The sequence below is a fragment of the Globicephala melas genome, chromosome 10, assembly GCF_963455315.2.
Source record: "Globicephala melas chromosome 10, mGloMel1.2, whole genome shotgun sequence".
NCBI classification, from domain to species: domain Eukaryota; kingdom Metazoa; phylum Chordata; class Mammalia; order Artiodactyla; family Delphinidae; genus Globicephala; species Globicephala melas.
Genome location: NC_083323.1, coordinates 33,401,765 through 33,419,640, shown reverse-complemented (window position 1 = coordinate 33,419,640; position 17,876 = coordinate 33,401,765). Strand labels below are relative to the sequence as shown.

Sequence of the window (17,876 nt, the reverse complement as noted above, 5' to 3'; positions counted from 1 at the left end):
TTTCTGGATCCTAAACCATGGTGAATTCACGAAGACAGACACCAACCAAAGCGAACTCTTGGCATCTAGGCAGTTGGAATGTTCTTTTTTTCACCGTGAGATTTTTCTTTCAGACTTTCTCTCTTAAAACTGTAATAAAAAAAATTATGTCTCTCTTACTCATTGTTTAATTCCCAATCTTTAGCACAGTGTTTGACAAAAAGTCAATGTTCAATAAATATAAATGATTGAATGAATGAATTTAAAATGAATCAACAATCGAAAAACAGATTTCTTTGTATCAGGTTGTTTGTTGCCATTTACCTTGTTTCAATCGAAGTGTTACTTAGAGAATTACTTCTGGTTCATTGATGGTCCCTTTTAGTTGAGTTCCAAGTATTGAATATTGTGCTGTGTCTTTTACAATTGAAGCAGGAGTTGGAGAGTGGAAAATGAGAAGTGGAAGAAAGGAAAAGCAACTAGCTATTTGAGAGAACATCTTTCATTCATTTGAGGGTAAGGGATTGCAGGAATGAGGTATATACACAGTCAGTTCTGGACACAGCAGAGTAATGAATATCAGGTTTATCTTCCTGACATAAAAATCAACAAAATAGGATAAAATATATGAAACAACTCTTTTCAGGCTTTGGAAAAAACACAGCATATAACTATAATTCCTGAAAGAACGATAACTCCTGAGCTGAGTCCCACATTTACTCTGGTTTTCTGCCTGGGAACGTCTCAAACTGCTGCACAGGGATGAAGAGCCTCCAAAGAAGGCAGCAAACCTGCCGGCCAAAGAAAACAGCGATTCTATTTTGTTGCTGCTGAGGCTGCTGTATTCCATGGCACAGGGTAGCAGAGATGAGGGAGTTGCACAGAGGAGCCTCAGAAATCTGCATAGTGGCCCCTCCAGATATCTGACTAAACAAACACATGGCAATGATGTACAAGGCTTGACTCCACATACCAGGCAGAGAATAATTGTTGGGAGAATGAGAGCAGAACAGAGATTCTGGAAGTAGGCAGATGCTGGAAGAAATCGGATTTCCAAACTGCTAGAGTGAAGAATCTTCAGAAAGGCCACCCCTTGAGAATAAGAACTGTGCCTGAGAGCAGTGGTCCCTCCAATCTGGTCCGCAGAACAGCAGCCTTAGCATCACCTGGGAACTCGTTGGAAATGCTGATTCTCTGACACCAACCTGATCTACAAAATCAGGAACTCATCAGGTGGGGTCCAGCACTCTGTGAATCAAAGAAAAATCCGCAAGGAAATTAGAAAATGTTTTTAAATGAATGGTAATGAAAATACAACTTGATCAGAATTAGTGAAAAACAGCTAAAACCACGATCTGATAAGATTTATGTATTTAAATATTTATATTTGAAAAAAAGAAGAGGTCTGAAATTAACGTCCTCAGCCTAACCTTAAAAAGAAAGAAAAGGAAGAATAATTTAAACCAAAAGTAAGTAAAAGGAAACAATAACGGTAAGACTGAAAATCAATAAAATAAAGAACAAATGATGGAAAAAATTAAGACCCAAAGTTGCTTTTTTGAAAAGTTGAATAAAAATGAAAAATATCTAATAAAATTGATCAAGAAAAAAGAAAAACACAAACAAGATCAACAATGAAAAAGAGAATGTTGCTGTAGAGCCTCCAAGCAATAAAACGATAATAAAGAAATATTATTGATACTAATAAAGGTATATGAATAAGTCTGATAACTTAGATAATTTAGTAAAATTCATTGAAGGGCACTAATCACTAAAACAAGGAAAAGTCAATGGGGTTGCATATACACATTTAAGAACAGTGAAATACTGAGGCAGCATCTCAAACTGGTATTGGGATCACGTTGTCAGAATTAGTAGACAACTTCCTATAATGATCATGATGAAAGACAATTTTTGGGAAGTGTTGGTCTTAGCATTTATGTTCATTTAAACTGTTGGTTATCCATGGCTTAAATAGTCTGTGATACCCCCTCAGAATCTTGCAGACCCACATCAAAATACTTACAAATAAGCGTATGTCATCTTCCATGATTGGTTTAGGTAAAATTAGACTGGTGGGAAAAAAAATAGAACATATAAATAGAAGTAGATTTGTTTAAAAATAAAAGAATTTCAAAATTTAAATTTCTCACCAGGCCAAAGTGTTTTCTCTGATAGATTCTAACCAAAGTTAAAACAATAGTACCAATCTTATACAAATTTTTCAGATGATATAAGAGGGAAGATCACTCCCCACTTCATTTTATGAGACCAGAATAATCCCGATACCAAAATCAGTCAAGTATACTCCAAGAAAAGAAAAGCTACAGAACACTATCTCTCATGAAAAGATATGCAAAAATCCTTAACAAAGCACTAGCAAAACACATACAACAATATATAAAAAGGATAATATGACAAGACATAGCAAGGTTCATCCCAGTAACAAAATGTTGGTTTATTATTTTAAAAAATGAGTACAAATACTCATCACATTAATAGAAAGAAAGAGCAAAATTCATATGATATCTTAATAGATGTGGGAAAGTACTTGACAAAATTGAGCACCCATTCATGATAAAAACTTACAGCAAACTAGGAACAGCAGACACTCACCAAAAAGTACATAATGTTTGATTACCTTTATATGAAGATCAAAAATAGGCAAAATTAAGTGTTTACCTGTGATGTCACAGAAATTTGCTGGGGATGTGTATGAGAAAATTTTCTGGTATGAAGGAAACAATCTTCATCTTTATTGGGTTTTGAATAACACAAGTTCAAACTTTTGTCAAAACTCATCAACCTTTACATTTAGGATCTATGCCTTTCACTGTATGTAAACTATACCTCAATTAAAAACAAGCCACAGGGCTTCCCTGGTGGTGCAGTGGTTGAGAGTCCTCCTGCCGATGCAGGGGACACGGGTTCGTGCCCCGGTCCGGGAAGATCCCACATGCCGCGGAGTGGCTGGGCCCGTGAGCCATGGCCGCTGAGCCTGCGTGTCCAGAGCCTGTGCTCCGCAACGGGAGAGGCCACAACAGTGAGAGGCCCGCGTACCACAAAAAAAAAACAAGCCACAGGAGGACAAAAGTTATATATTGGACTACCATTAAAACAAAAGAGGGAAAGAACTGGAATGATTTTTAAAAGATTAAAATATGTGAATACAAAGTAGAAAGTCAGGAGAAATAATAAATGAAGGGCTTCCCTAGTGGCGCAGTGGTTAAGAATCTGCCTGCCGATGCAGGGGACGTGGGTTCAAGCCCTGGTCCGGGAAGATCCCACATGCCGCGAAGCAACTAAGTCCGTGGGCCACAACTACTGAGCCCACATGCCACAACTACTGAAGTCCACACTCCTAGAGCCGTGTTCCACAGCAAGAGAAGCCACTGCGAGAAGCCCACACACTGCAACGAAGAGTAGCCCCCACTTGCTTCAACCAGAGAAAAGCCCGCGCACAGCAACAAAGACCCAACACAACCAAAAACAATAAATAAATAAAATAAAATAATAAAATAAATAAATTTATAAAAAAAGAATAAATGGAAAGAGTGTGTGTAACTTATAATCAGATGCACAAGTTAAGATTTATTGAGTATGTATTACATACACATTTTGTGATATATGCATACCATCTTTTAGATAGCAATTATTTTTATTTTATAGATGATGATAGAGACCAGAGAATTAAAGTCTAAAGCCACAGGTAGAAAGTTATCAGAATAAGACTTATACCAGCGATTAGCAGAATGGTGGATCTTGAGGCTGAGTTCAGTACATAGACATTTCATTTTGTCCGCTTGGTATTGCAAAAGAGAAAATTGAAGTAAATATTTGCATTTAAAGATTGTGACATTTCCATAAAAAATCTGAATTTCTGGAAAATACTGAAAATTGGAAGATTTGCCATGTTGGGCCTATGTTCCCACATGCAGAAAAATCATCTGAAGCTCAGTGTCAAGCAGATGGTCCCCTTAAACAGGACTTAAATAGGACATGTTACCTGCTTGTCTCTGTAAGTGTTTGAGTATGGATACCTAATTGATGACCACGTTTATCTGAATTCAGGTCCAGAGAAGACATAGGAAAAAAGGTGATATTGCACAGTGAAGGGGGGACAAAAGATCATATGAGTAAGGAGTCTATGATTTAGGAGCTAAGGGATTTGTGTTTACTAAAACATAGCAACAAAACCTGATAATGCCCAAAGCAAGATATTATATAACAGAAAAAGACAAAAAGCAGAGACCTGTCCAAAAGGAAAGTCCATTTTATAGTGACTAATACCCATTGGATGTTTTCCAGCTTGTTGTGGGGATGCTATACTGTAATAGAGAGACTCACAGAAGATAAATTAATTTCTCAAAATTGCTTGACTGATACTGAAGAATTACCTTCCTCTGGGATAAGAAGTGAGGTTAGACTCTGAGCACTCAGAACCAATGTGATTAAGAGCAGGAAGGTGGAGGAAATTTGTAACCCCCTTAGAGTATCTAGGTCTGTGTTCCCTCCTGTAAAATTAAAGCATAATATAAGACTGGTTTTTCCATAACGGACCTTTTCAGTTCCGACATTCTTTGGCTTCATGAATTAGGATGACATTGAAATATGGCCTAGTACCCCAACAGTGCTTGTCTGGTATTTTTATTCTATACATACTAGTGCCTCCACCCAGAGTACAAAGTGGGAAGGGTTCTTCTTTTCAGATCACTCACTACAACTCTCCACGGGTTGCAACCTCAATTAACTTCTTGATTCCTCTTTCATACTTTCTAATTTACTACCCCCGTTAAAACAATTCAATGCATCCAGATCCATTTAGGTTCTACATAGCCCTTATAATAAGGAGTCTGAGGGTTTTTTTTAAGTTTATTCATTTGTTTAACATGTGTAGCACACCTAAACCTGGAAAGGGAGGAAAACAAGGATAAGTTGTTGAATTAGAATCAACTTGAAAATAGAGTCCAATCTGACTTTTTACTAAATGTACTTTTAGGTTAAAAATATTAGCCTGTTCTTTATTTGGCATAGTATTTTCTACAGCATGTTAACACAAGATTTGTTTTTGACTTGTGCTTGGATCCCGTATTAATATTACAAAGATTAGCTGTTGCTTTAGAAATGAAAGCTGTTCAGTCCTATCTAAGCTCTACTTAATAAATCCCCTTATCCTTATTTAAACTCTCTACGGCTTTATTATTTTTTTAACCAACACAATGAGAATGATATCATTCTGCAAATCCTGCTTCATAGTATGCTATGTTACATGAAATCAAATTAACCTGGCACGTTGCCTGTCATAGAGTAGGGTTTCAATAAATTAATTTCAAGTTTAATCTTTAGATTGCTCTGAGGCCTGTGGTATTGGTTACGGTGGATGTTTCTAGACTCAGAATGCTATATTGTTGACTCTAGTCCTCTGCCTCTAACAACTTGCCCCTCCTTATTCTTTCTGTACACATTGGCTCACCACGTTGGAAACATCAACACAGTGCCTGTAGGACCACCATACTCCCACTCTTCCTTAATGATAACTTACAAAATGTCAATTGCAGTCAAAAATAACATTCAAGACTCTCTTGAAAGGAAGCATTCTCTTACACCATTTGGCTAAAAATCTCTCCAGAAGAGATTTACTTCCTGTGTTTCATTGTTCACAGTTTGGAGAATGAAAATGTCTTTGTGAGAGGTGAAGGAGAAATAGCCACCCTAAAACTATCAGGGAAGGGTGCTTAGAATTTCCCTAGTTCATTAATTCATCCAGTTAACAATATTTACTGAGTCCTTACTATGGAGAAGCATTGTTTTGTGTTCTGAGAATATAAGAAATAAGACCAAAAAACAAAAACATTCCTGCTTTTATTCACAAAAGACAAAAATAAGTGGACAAGTAAAGACTATAGAGATTGAATGAAGTAGCAGTGGGATAGGTTTTAAAATAGATAGTTGTGTCAGTCAACCATTGCCACAAAAATGCTGCATAACAAACTACCCTAAAACTCAGTTACTTAAGACAAATAACTTAATTCTCTTCATATATCTGTGAGTTAGCCAGGGTGATTCTGCCTTCAGCTCAGGAAGCTCTGCTTCACACTGCAGTTTTGCAAGTTGGCTAGTTCGACTGTGCTTCACGTTTCTTCTCATTTGGGGACCACCCAGGAAAAGTTCTTCTTCTGGCAATGGCAGAAGAGGAAGAGGGAGAGCCAGAAGCTGCAAACTCATATTGAGTCTTTGTTTTCCTTATGTCTGCCAACATCCCATTAGCTAAAGCAAGCCTCATGGCCAAAATCATGATCAAGAGTGGGGAAGTATATTCTACCCACTCTGGGGAGAGGCAGGGGATGAGTATTTGCTGAACAATAATGTAATTACAACATTCATTGACGATCTCTGAGGAGAAAGGTTGGCATGTTTAGGAAAAAGCCAGAAGACCAGTATGCTTGAAACAGACAGAAGGGGAGAGTGGTAGGATATGACAGCTGAGAGGGAGGCAGAGGCCCCCTCAGGGTAATATAGGCCACAGTCAGGAATTTGTTCTAAGTACAATAGGAAACCTTTAGGGGTTTTACACAGAGAGTAGTAAGAATTGATTTACATTAAAAAACAAAAAACTTCTCTGTGTGGTGACTACATTGAAAGGGACCGAGTCCGCTGGTAAGTATACTATTCACGTTACTCTTGCTGCAGCTCAGGCGGGTGATGATGGCTTAGACCTGCATGGTGATAGTAGGATGATGGCTTGGACCTGGATGGTGATAATGGAGTAAGGAAAAGTACTTGGGCTTGGAATCTATTTTGGTGGCAGACCTGCACCCTAGGGAGTTTCCACCCTTGGAAGCGGTAGGGGAGAGGGAAAAAAGTTGTAAACGGCTGCCAGCTGTTTGATCTGTGCAACCCAGTGAATGATGGTGCTAGTAACTGAAATGGGGAGCACTAGGGGAAGATGATATTTTTAGAAAAGTGTTGGAAGGAATCAAAGGTTTTATTATGGGTGCTTGGGGCCGCACCATGACCACCAGAGGAAACCCTGTCGCTCTGGAAACAGGAGCAAGCCCCGCTGAAGGCCCTTGTTGTGGACCTGGACATGGAGTGGTGGCAGCGGGACCCGCCATCTCGGGCCGGCAGAGGGTCAGGGGCATGGACACGTCCTTTGTGAAGGGCGACAATGTCAACACCTGTGCGTCCCTGATGGTGCTCAGCTACCCTGAGCTTGAGGTCCTTCAGTAAGCCCCCTTCATCCTGCAGAACCAGGAGTCGCTCCCAGCACCCTCTTATTTGTCTTTACCATGCTGGGATGGAACTAACCAGAATATAAGCTCCACGATGGGTGGTAGGGACCATGCTGTCTTGCCCACTGGTTGTAGCCTTGGCACCTAGTACCGTGCGGGGCTCACAGAAGACCCTCGAAGAGACACACAAATGAATGAGCAGTGTACCCACGATTCCTTTGGAGTCAACGACTCAGGGAGCATTGGCTACAGAAGAGCTTGAGAAGGAACTTCTGCAGCTTCGGCGTTTCCCCCTCCCTGCTCCTCTGCCGGTTCCCAAAGCTGCCATCCTCCTGCCTCAGTGTCTCTGCGCTTTGCTCAGAAGACCCTTTAGTCCAAATTCAGCAGAAATGTATTGATACCCAACTTACAGTTTGGTGATGAATAAATGAGATCATGCGGAAAGCAATTTAGCATAACAGGGCTGGGGTAAGCCCTCAATTAAGCCACTGTTAATTCTGAGGATGACTTCTTGCTTTTCAAGACACAATTCACTTGTTCCCATCACTCTGTACCTTTCTCTAGCAGCAGAATTAACCACCCCTTCATCTCTGTCCTAGGCCTCTTTCTTAGGTGTGTGCTATTCCAGTACCTCTCACACTGTATTAAAGTTACTGGTTTAGGAGATACTTGCAGATCTTATGACCTATATATGATTGGAGCAATCTCCCTATTGCAATAGTCCTCCTACCTTCCTTGCAATAATTGTTTTGAATAAAGTCTCTCCTTACCTCAAATTAAAAAAAAGTTTTATTTTGGACAGTAAGGTTACCTAATGATCCTCCAAGTAGAGCTGCTGCGGATGTGATTGGATATGCAATCTGAGTAGTCAGAGATGAAAATTGAGGGGTTACTAGGGAATAGATAGGATCCACAGCCATAAGATTTAACAAGATCAGCAGGGAAAGAATCTAAATTGAAAAAATAATAAGACCAAGGACCAAGACTAATAATATAAACCGTTATGTTCCAAGTTCAGCATCTAATATCTTCTTCAGATAAGGAAAAAGTACAGTATTTCACTGAATCTGCTTCTGGTAAATGGTAGCTCAAGTACATTTGTTCTATTTTGTGTATTACAGGTGGTACAGAAATTTTCTTAGATTTTGTAACAATAAAAAAAAAGCAGAAGCTTTTCTTTAAAAAAAAACTCATTTTTTACTCTAAATAGTTACACTCTAATTTGTAAAACTAAGAAAAATAAAAGTTGAAACTTGTTAAGGACTTCTCCTGTAATGCTTTCATTTTGGTCTTACTCAAAAAGGAGGCTTAGAAGGACAATTACTTGAGCAATACACATAGCGGTGAGTGATTTCATGTACATATCGATATTTTTCTTTGACATGAGAAACAAGATTATAAGTGAGATCAGCAGTACCTACAATATGGAATATCCTTAGTTAAATATGGCAACCCGTTAACATGTGAATCCCAGGCAAAGCTTGTGTTATAATTGGAGTTTAAGTTGCAAAATATTCTTTGACTACAGAAATCCATCATCAATTTTTCCGAATTAATTACCTATACAGATGCGAGAGCAGAGACAGGAAGAGCCAAAGGGAAATGAGCTGGGAATTTATAGAGATTATGGGCAAAGCATGATTACACATAGATTGGAAAATTGGACATTTGGTTTACATTTACCTAACTCTCCAAGGACAGGATTATATGCATTTTGTGTGTAAGATAGTATATGTGGGTGTGGGTCTGTGCATGCATATAACTGTCTGTATGTCTAGAAAATGGACCTTAATTGAACAGAAAAATCAATTGAGTTTACAAAGAGATTGGCATCATTGTTTGTTCAGATGAATCACAGTCACAGTTCCAAACCAGAGACTCATTTAGAGGAATGGAGTAAATGTGCAAGTTATCCTAAGCACTCAACTGGTGAACGCACATGATCCCAGGGTGCTTTCTTAAATATCTTTAATGTTGACTTCCCCAGTCAGGAAGGAAAAGAATGACTAGAGCAAAGTCTCAGAAAACTGACTTAAAGTCTCATATCAAATATTAAGATTAGTGATAACAAAAGAGTTTTTAGTAATTGAAATTAAAGTAGAGATGTGGCTGAAAGGAATGTTACAAGTGGAAACATGGAAAAACAAGTCAGAAATTTTAAATAATCAGCTTTTCAATTCAACCTAGTGAATATGTATTGAGCACTTACAGTCTGTAAGCCTTGGAAGAAGAGGATATACAATGATGTGTGAGCATCCTTTCCTTCTAGAAGTTTACAGATGTAGGGGAGGAAAAATAATTTTCCCTCTGCCTTTCTAGGTTCTCGGTTGAGACCGCACCACCATTGCCACCATAGTAACTGATTAACAGTTAAAAACAGAGTTTAGGGTTTCCCTGGTGGTGCAGTGGTTAAGAATCTGCCTGCCAATGCAGGGGACATGGGTTCGAGCCCTTGTCTGGGAAGATCCCACATGCTGTGGAGCAACTAAGCCCATGCGCCACAACTACTGAGCCCACATGCCACAAATACTGAAGCTCACGCATCTAGAGCCCATGCTCCGCAACAAGAGGCGCCATCGCAATGAGAAGCCTGTGCACCGCGACAAAGAGTAGCCCCCGCTCGCCACCACTAGAGAAAGCCCATGTACAGCAACAAAGACCCAACGCAGCCAAAAATAAAAACAAACAAACAAACAAAAAACAGAAGTTTAATACTAGGTACCCTTCCTGTATCCATGGGAGATACCCAGGAAAACTGAGTGGTTCCCCAAAATGGTCCAACCCACCACCTTAAACACTATCTTTAGCTAAAGACAAAAGAAAGATTTGGGGGAGGGGCTTGGGGAAGGCCTGTTAATGGGAGATAATCAGGCAAAGCACAGTAAACCAGGGTATGATTGTTACAGAGTCCGAGCCTTCTCCACTGAGGTGAGTTTTCAGAGATTTAGTCATCCTTCTCTTCCAGGTGTAGTATAGTGAGGGAGATACCCTTTCAAACAGAGATTCCCCTTATTAACGTAAAGGTCCCTTATAAAAGGGTAACTTCTACTCTGTTTTCAGAGCTTCTCTTGCCTTGGCTGTGTCTTAAAAATAACCAGCTCAAGTAATCAATATGCCAAAGAGGCATAATTTGGGGTGGCACATTCTGCTCCCCTTCAGTTTACCACAAACGGCTAGCAGAAACTGGGAGGAGTAGAAGTAGATTAAACTTTTAGGATTCAAACTTGGAAAGGTTCACCTTGAATAGGTCTAAAATAGAATCTTTTAAAAATTAAAGATAAGTCAGAAAGTGAGAGAGCGGTCAAAGGGAAGAAGGAGGGCAGATTCCAGATGGTAGAAACACCACAGGGTAAGTTTTGGGGATTACGGTATAAAAAGATGGGCACGTCCAGGAAGCTGTATATAAATGGGATGATGAAGCCTCCGAAGGTACAGGAAGAAATCATCTGAAACTGAAGACACACTATTTATCAAATAGTTTTTGAACTTTCCCATCTCCAAATTAAATGTTTACAGACCACTCTTTCTAATTGCCAATCTTTCAGGCATCTCTGTTGATTTTTTTAAGTAATTAGCTAGCAAAAGTCTGATTTAAGTCACAGTAGAAGCTCAGAAATCTACCTACAGTAGAAATGTAACCTACAGGTACCCAGATAAACCTATTTAGATAGATAAAAAGATAAAACCTATTCAGAGTTAGCTGCTTCATGGTGACCGCAAGCTAGAAGGCCAACACGTGAAGGTTGTCCAAGGGTAATGTTCAAACTCTTCATTAGTATTTTAAGAGCTAAATAAAAATTAGAAGGATTTTAGGCATAAAGGCTTTAGAATAAAGATATTTCACCCATCTCCATAGAAAGGTGCCTGAAATCCTGCATAAAAGGCATCATTGAAGTACTTCCTGAAATACGTTTAAAGGCAAATATCCACACGTAACTTACTGTCTCTTAAAACAAATTGTTTAATTGGCTTTTCTATAGCTCGAAGGCATTGGAGCTGAAAAGCAAAGGTGTAACAGATGTTTTTAAAAATACCATTTAGAGGTCAAAGAAAGTTTATCTATATCATAATTTTACCATAAAAGTTACACATCTTCTTTTTCTCCCAAAAGAAAAGGTAGTGTATAGCATCTATCTGATTTTCAATTATTTGACATTTGCTAACACATTTCCCCCAATTCTTTCAGGCTTATCATTTCTACATTGACAGCTAATGAAGTGATATATTTAAAACAACAAGAATTCCCACTATTAATTCTCCCCCTTTCTTTCTAATTAATTAAGAATAAATTTTGTCAACATTTCCCTGAGCTTCATGTATGAAAGAAGTCAGTTGAGAAAAATAGGACTCACACTTTCTTTTTACCATTAGGCTGCTATCACACATTTTAAAAGATTGTTCTTTGTATTTGCATGTCAAAAGCTCATAAAACAACTAATTTAAATATCATGCAAAGAATATATAATTTCTTGACTTCTTCATTAAAGTGGCTTTGAAAGGATTCTGTCACAAAGATGCTCTGATCATGAGAAGAAAGCATAATGCTCAGAATTCTGATGTGATCAGTCAAGTGAAAATAAAAATCCTTTTAAACATCTATTGCGCCCCCTAGTGGCATAAAGGCAAAAATCGAGTACATATTTCAAATTTCTTTGCCGATTAATTACCCTTTACATATAAAACTTTCCTCAAGTGAGTTGTGTTCAATGCTGTGTAGTATGTAAGTCTGTAAAACAAACTAAAAGAAGTAAAAAATATCAGCCATTGTTAAATTCCTAAACATTAAGTTACATGAATGACTCCTTGCTATTTTAAATTATTATTACATGTTTGGAATTAGTCCCTCTTCTTAGGTGTAGGATAAAATGGAGAAGTCAATTCCGTAGACATATACCATATGATATAAATCAACTCTCTGTAGAAATCAATCCAGACTTCTTTTCTCGATTGTTACTATCTGGTTGATATGTTTAAGAAGTGAACAAGTCTCAGACACATTTACCTTCAAATATTCACATTTTTAACAGCACCATCTTTTCCAGTCATGCCATGTATCCTGAAATACTTAATGCAAGAAGAAAACTTCACTCCAAAAGACATTTTGAGCCATTTTCTTCTGAGAACCCGGGAGAGGGAATGAGTGTCATTGTAACTCATGAAATATGTGAAGATGCGGTCTTAAGAATGCGACTGGTGGACGGTGGTTATTTAAGATTGTCTCCGTTCCAGAAGTACAGTCTCATCTTTATCACTATCACAGGGGAAGAAATCTGATACAATGGCGAAAACCAGTGAAAAGGGGATTATAGACTGAATAGGATGGGGCAGCAGGAATGAATCTAAAGGAGCAGAGCGATGCAGACAGAAAACGAGGAAAGTAATCAGTGATACAATAATACATATTTCTGCCTGCTAACAAATAAATTATAGTTGGGTTTTGTAAACATGAAATTGTCTTTCTAAGACACTCAACCATAAATCAGCATACATAATTCAGTCAACCTTTCAGTTACTTAAAATTGACTTTTCAATTTGTTAGGAAATAATACCCTATTGCTTAGAGCTACTAGTCTCTTTTCTTAAAATTGATTCTCTCTCCTTTCTCTAAATTCTTTTGTTTAACCCAATATTATAACTGATTTTCTGCTTATCTTCCACTTGCTTTCTTTTTCTAGCATGTATTGTCTAAGACCTTATCAGTCCTGAAACCACAAAACACTTGTTCAAAAGTATGGGTTATCAGAAAAGAATCCTGACTCTTTAAGAACTTCCAAACCTAAAGAATTACTGATTTTAGGCATTCATCCTGGAGATTTTGATTATATTACAAATAACAGATCTCATGCTTCACAAAATCAAAATGACAACTTCTTAGAGTCAGAGAATAAGAGGCAATGGGGAAAGAATGGTACTGGAAGTTCTTTTCCAGTATGCTCTGTATGGAATTGCTTTTGAATGACTCCTGCGTGCCGGAAATCTGGAGCAGCAGTGTCAATTAGGGAAAATGTCGCTGTTACTGGAGGTTCAGAAGTGGGGGAGAGGTGTCGGGGGGGACAAAGAAGAAAGGGAGGAGGAAGTGGGGAGTGGAGGGGAGGGATGGAAATGAAGGGCACATCCTGAAGAGATAATCCCTGTATACTCATGACATCATCCCCTGCATATATATATATATACATATATATATACACATAGGGAATGGTCAAAGCATCTCTCATAGTTCAGTCACTTCCAAACTCAGCTGGAGGCAAGAGGAAGCACTAGAGAGCCCCCTTCAGCCTGTCTCTGACGTTTATGGACTGGGCTTGCTAGAAGGCTCAAGAAGATGATGGCAGGAATGAAAATCCAACTGGTGTGCATGATACTCCTGGCTTTCAGCTCCTGGAGTCTGTGCTCAGGTAAGCTCAGCTGCATTTCACAACTCCCTGAAGTGATTTCTTTTTCCATTTTTACTGTGTGTTGCCACTTAACGTTAATGTATCCAGGGAGAAGAGTTTCTCCCTTATTCTGGATTTCCTTTTTAGTGATAGAAGCTGGATACTTTCTTTCTCTGTCTTATGATTACAAGAATTGAAAGATTTCTTTTTCCTTTTTAAATCTGCAAGGTAATAAAAGGGATTTCAATGAAACACTTCATGTTCCCCTTTGCAATGTAACCACTAGAAAAAAAACATGTGAAACAAATCAAGCTGGTCACTCTCTAATGAGAAGTACAGGAGTGGTGCCTGTCAAAGTGCAAACCCATAATTAAAACTGATTGCATTTGAAATGTTTTATCTCTTCCTCATTCACTCTCTTAGGACATGGTGGCTTCTCCCTCTCAAATATTATTTTCTTAATTGTGTGTATGTTAAGATAACAAAGTGAAAATTGATGTTCAATGAATAAATGTATAAAGCATTATTTATAGAAAATTATTTCTAGAAAAATACACAAAATACCAAGCTCTTTTAAGAATACATTTTATATAACTTTTCTGTGTGACAAATAGATGTATTATTAATTTAACTATTTTTTTGCATGTCATTTAAGTTGATACAGAATGTAACTGGAAAATTGTCATTCTTGTATTGATAAAAATTGTTTCCCTGTAGAGTATTTTGCATGTGATAATTAAGATGAAACCATACTTTGTCAAATATCTGTCAATAGGTCACCTTGAAAATAAGATTTAAACTTAAAAGAGTAATATGAAATATTATAGTGATTGCCATATGCTCTAATTAATGTTGGAAAATAATTGAATGATCACATCAAGGTGAAAAAAAACAAGGGATAAATGCAGCAAAAATATTTAGCCTGTTTTATACTGTTATATCATAAATATGACACTGAAATGTTTAATTCAAATTTCTGCTATGATTTTATGAATTAACTCAGTATAGTGTTCTATAACTTTATTTCTATTACCTTATAGTAATTTCTAAATTTTTCTTCTCTGTGAAATATTCATTATTGGAAACTGGAAAGAATATTCTAAAAAAACATCAGAAATCCATTTTCCACACTCTTGTACATGTATTGATGGACAACTCCACTTTTGCTTAAACAATTTCCTTAATAGCCTGTGAAAAAATTGCTAAGTACACGTGATTCTAAATCCTTGTTTAAAGTAGAGAAACAAATCTTTCAAAGTGTGTTTTGTAAAATAGCATCTCAAATTAAACAAATCTCAGTGTCTTTCTTATTCTAAAATTATCAGCAAGCAATTTCCTTTGTTTTTATCTTGAAAAAATGTCTTATACATACCTTTTCATTATGTTGTTTTTAAAATATCAATACATATATATTCTGTATATGTAAACTATTTCCAGTAAAAATTATCCAGCATTTTTGATTAAATCTTTATTTTATCATATAATCAGGTTTTTTTTTTAAATAATGAGATTCAGTGATTAAACAACTCCAAATCATCAATAGCTCTCCTGGCATAAAATCCTGTGTTTATTTTCTTAAAAGTGCTTCTATTATTCTATTCTGTTAGCCTAAAGTAAAACTATAATTGTTTTTTTCCAAATGTTATTCTAAGGAGAATGAATACATAGCAAAGACAATAAACTTCTAAGACAAAGTTTTTTGAGGCTAATCTTAAATCTCTAGGTTATAATATAATTACATGATACGTGATTATACAGTAAACATGTGGTTTTGATTTTACTCAGATTCAGAAGAGGAAATGAAAGCGTTAGAAGCAGATTTATTGACCAATATGCATACATCAAAGGTAACTTTTTCTTTTTTTTTAAACCAAGGACTGAAAAACATATGAACTCTCATTATAAACATGGTATCCTTTTCCTATAGTAATAACTTCCCATTGAGACTGAAAAGTTCATTGGGAGGCATTTCCTTTACGGGGAAACTTTTCCTTAAGTTCAAAGGACTTAAGGGTGTTGATGTGACAGGGAAAGAAGCTGTATTGATACTGTATAGTGTATCAATCACTATACTGCAAATTTAATTAAGTAGTCACATATTATTTATGTGGACATGCAAATGTATTTTTAAAACTCCTCTTTCCATTCCAGTCATATTGTGTATGATGAAAGGTATATTGGCCTCAAGATAAATACATAAATGAAAATTAAGTGATATTTTTGCCTTTCTTGTACTATTGGGGAGAGTGAAGTGGAGTTCCTAAATTAAGAATTAAAGTTCACGAAACCCATGAAAGAAATGTGGTAGAGAGTAAAGAGCAATAGACTGGCAAACAGAAGCCTTGAGATCTAATCCCACAGCTGTGATTTATGAACTATTTGATCTTAAGCAAGGGGATTAGTTAACATTGCTTGCCTTTGTTTCCTTATTTTTAAACGTTGGGGTTGGAGTTTATGATCTCCTAGACATTTACATTAAGTCCACACCTGGATTTAAATTCTCCTCATAACAGAAGTGTTATTGGTACCTGCTTATTGTTTTTATTGAATCAGGTGAAACTTTGTACTGGACCTTATTATTCCTCTCGGGGTCTTGAAAGCAAGGTTTTTAGATTCCAGCCTGTACCTAGGAATAAAACTCAATTAGAATATACCCAATTACCACACTACCACACAATCTTGATTTACCCGGAGTGAGTTAATCAGTGTGTATCTAAATGTAGAGTTGGAGAACAGGGTTCCCAACCAAAAGATGTTTCTCAAAGAAGAACATGTCTTGAGGTGAGGCAGTCACCCGGTGCAATCACTGTTGTAATGCTGAGGATTCCACAGGCGCTGTGGTAAGAAAGGAAATGCTCAGGACTCCTCCTGCCTCTTCCCTAATTGGATGAGCATGTTCCAGGTGCAACAACCCCTAGCATAGAAGTAGAATTGTGTTCAATAGTGGGTGTGAAGGGGTAATAGCCATTTCTGTGTTTGTATGAGAATGTGGGTCACTGTCATCTCAGAGCTAACAAAGACGTTTTCTACTATGGTCCTTAAAAGGCATTTGGGGAAAATTTAAGTACCTATATATTTCCACAATTGCCCAGATCTACAAAAGTTGAACACATTGAAACCAAATTCTACCATAATTTGGTGGGTTTCCTATCAAGAATGATCAAATTTCATTTAGTCATTAAAACTCAGTGAACAAATACATTTAACCTTAAGATAATGGATCCTTTGTTTAATACTCAATCAGAATAGCAATGGCTATAATCGCTTCAACTCATAAATAGGAAGACAAGTGAAGTTAATAGTCTGTTTTGAAAAATGGAACAGATTAGTATGCCTTAGTGTCTTTGTAGAGATTTTGCCTCTATGATTTCAAGTTTATGTAGACAAATAAAGGTCCTAAATAATCTCCAAAATGTGACATGGTGTGGGGATTGCCAGCTACTTTGCAAAAATGTGGGAGTAGAGGTTATGATTCCTTCCCTGGCCAAGATGCTGCAAGGGAAAAACAATTTCAGTATATGAAGTGGTTTAGTTTTATTCTTAAGAGAAATACGTAGCCAAAGTATAGACAGAATAACATATACCGCTCTCATTCAGTCATGGGACATATCTCTAAAACAGATCATGGAAGAAAAATTGAATCCCATTGCCTCCTTTTTTACTTGAAATAAGTAAAATACAGACTATGATGAGGAAGCACCCAGAAGCATAATTATCCCAATTTTGCTGCTAGGATGGGAACATAAAGCTCATTTCTTATTTTTTATAAAACTACTATCACTTATTTCTCTGTGATTCAATTAGTTTTTGGTGTGTGTAGTGTTCTATGCAAATGAAAAGTCTAAACTTTTGACCATTTTAACCAATATACTGTATCTAAAATTTTGAAAGAATAGTATTTGTTATTGGTATAACTCCATTATTAAAAGCTTCAGAAAGCTTCAGTTTTCTTCTTTCCACTCTAAAGGTAATTTCAATTTTTAAAGTAAAACTATTTAGACATTGAAATACTAATGTAGAAATACTCTTAAGCAAGAGAAGGCCAAGAGAGATTCCAAAGCTTGAAGAGAAGGGGAAGATAAAGAAATTAGTTCTCACAATACAATTCTCTTTATTACCAGTGGTAGTGCTTTGGTATAGTTTTATTAAGAAAGAGAACTTTGAAGAAAAGAATATGTTTTCTTTAGGCTCTCAAAAAGCTGCTGGAATGATGTAATTTTCTGTGATCAAATTCAATGCCTTGAATACAGTAAGAGTTTAATAAATATTTATGTACTAACAATAAGAATCT

The 17,876-nt window shown here is 36.9% G+C and overlaps 1 protein-coding gene across 2 annotated transcripts in view; it reads left to right on the top strand.

The window, feature by feature from the left end:
- Positions 1-17,876, top strand: part of NTS (neurotensin) — a 71,231-nt gene that overhangs the window by 46,917 nt on the left and 6,438 nt on the right. Inside the window, exons 2-3 of one of the 2 annotated variants that reach the window (XM_060306293.1) lie at positions 13,450-13,606; positions 15,371-15,432. In XM_060306293.1, the coding sequence (XP_060162276.1) occupies positions 13,534-13,606; positions 15,371-15,432 (135 nt within the window). In that variant the 5' untranslated portion in view covers positions 13,450-13,533. Of the gene's footprint in view, positions 1-13,403; positions 13,607-15,370; positions 15,433-17,876 lie in introns of both variants that reach the window. The other variant, XM_030855408.2, reaches the window with a different exon arrangement.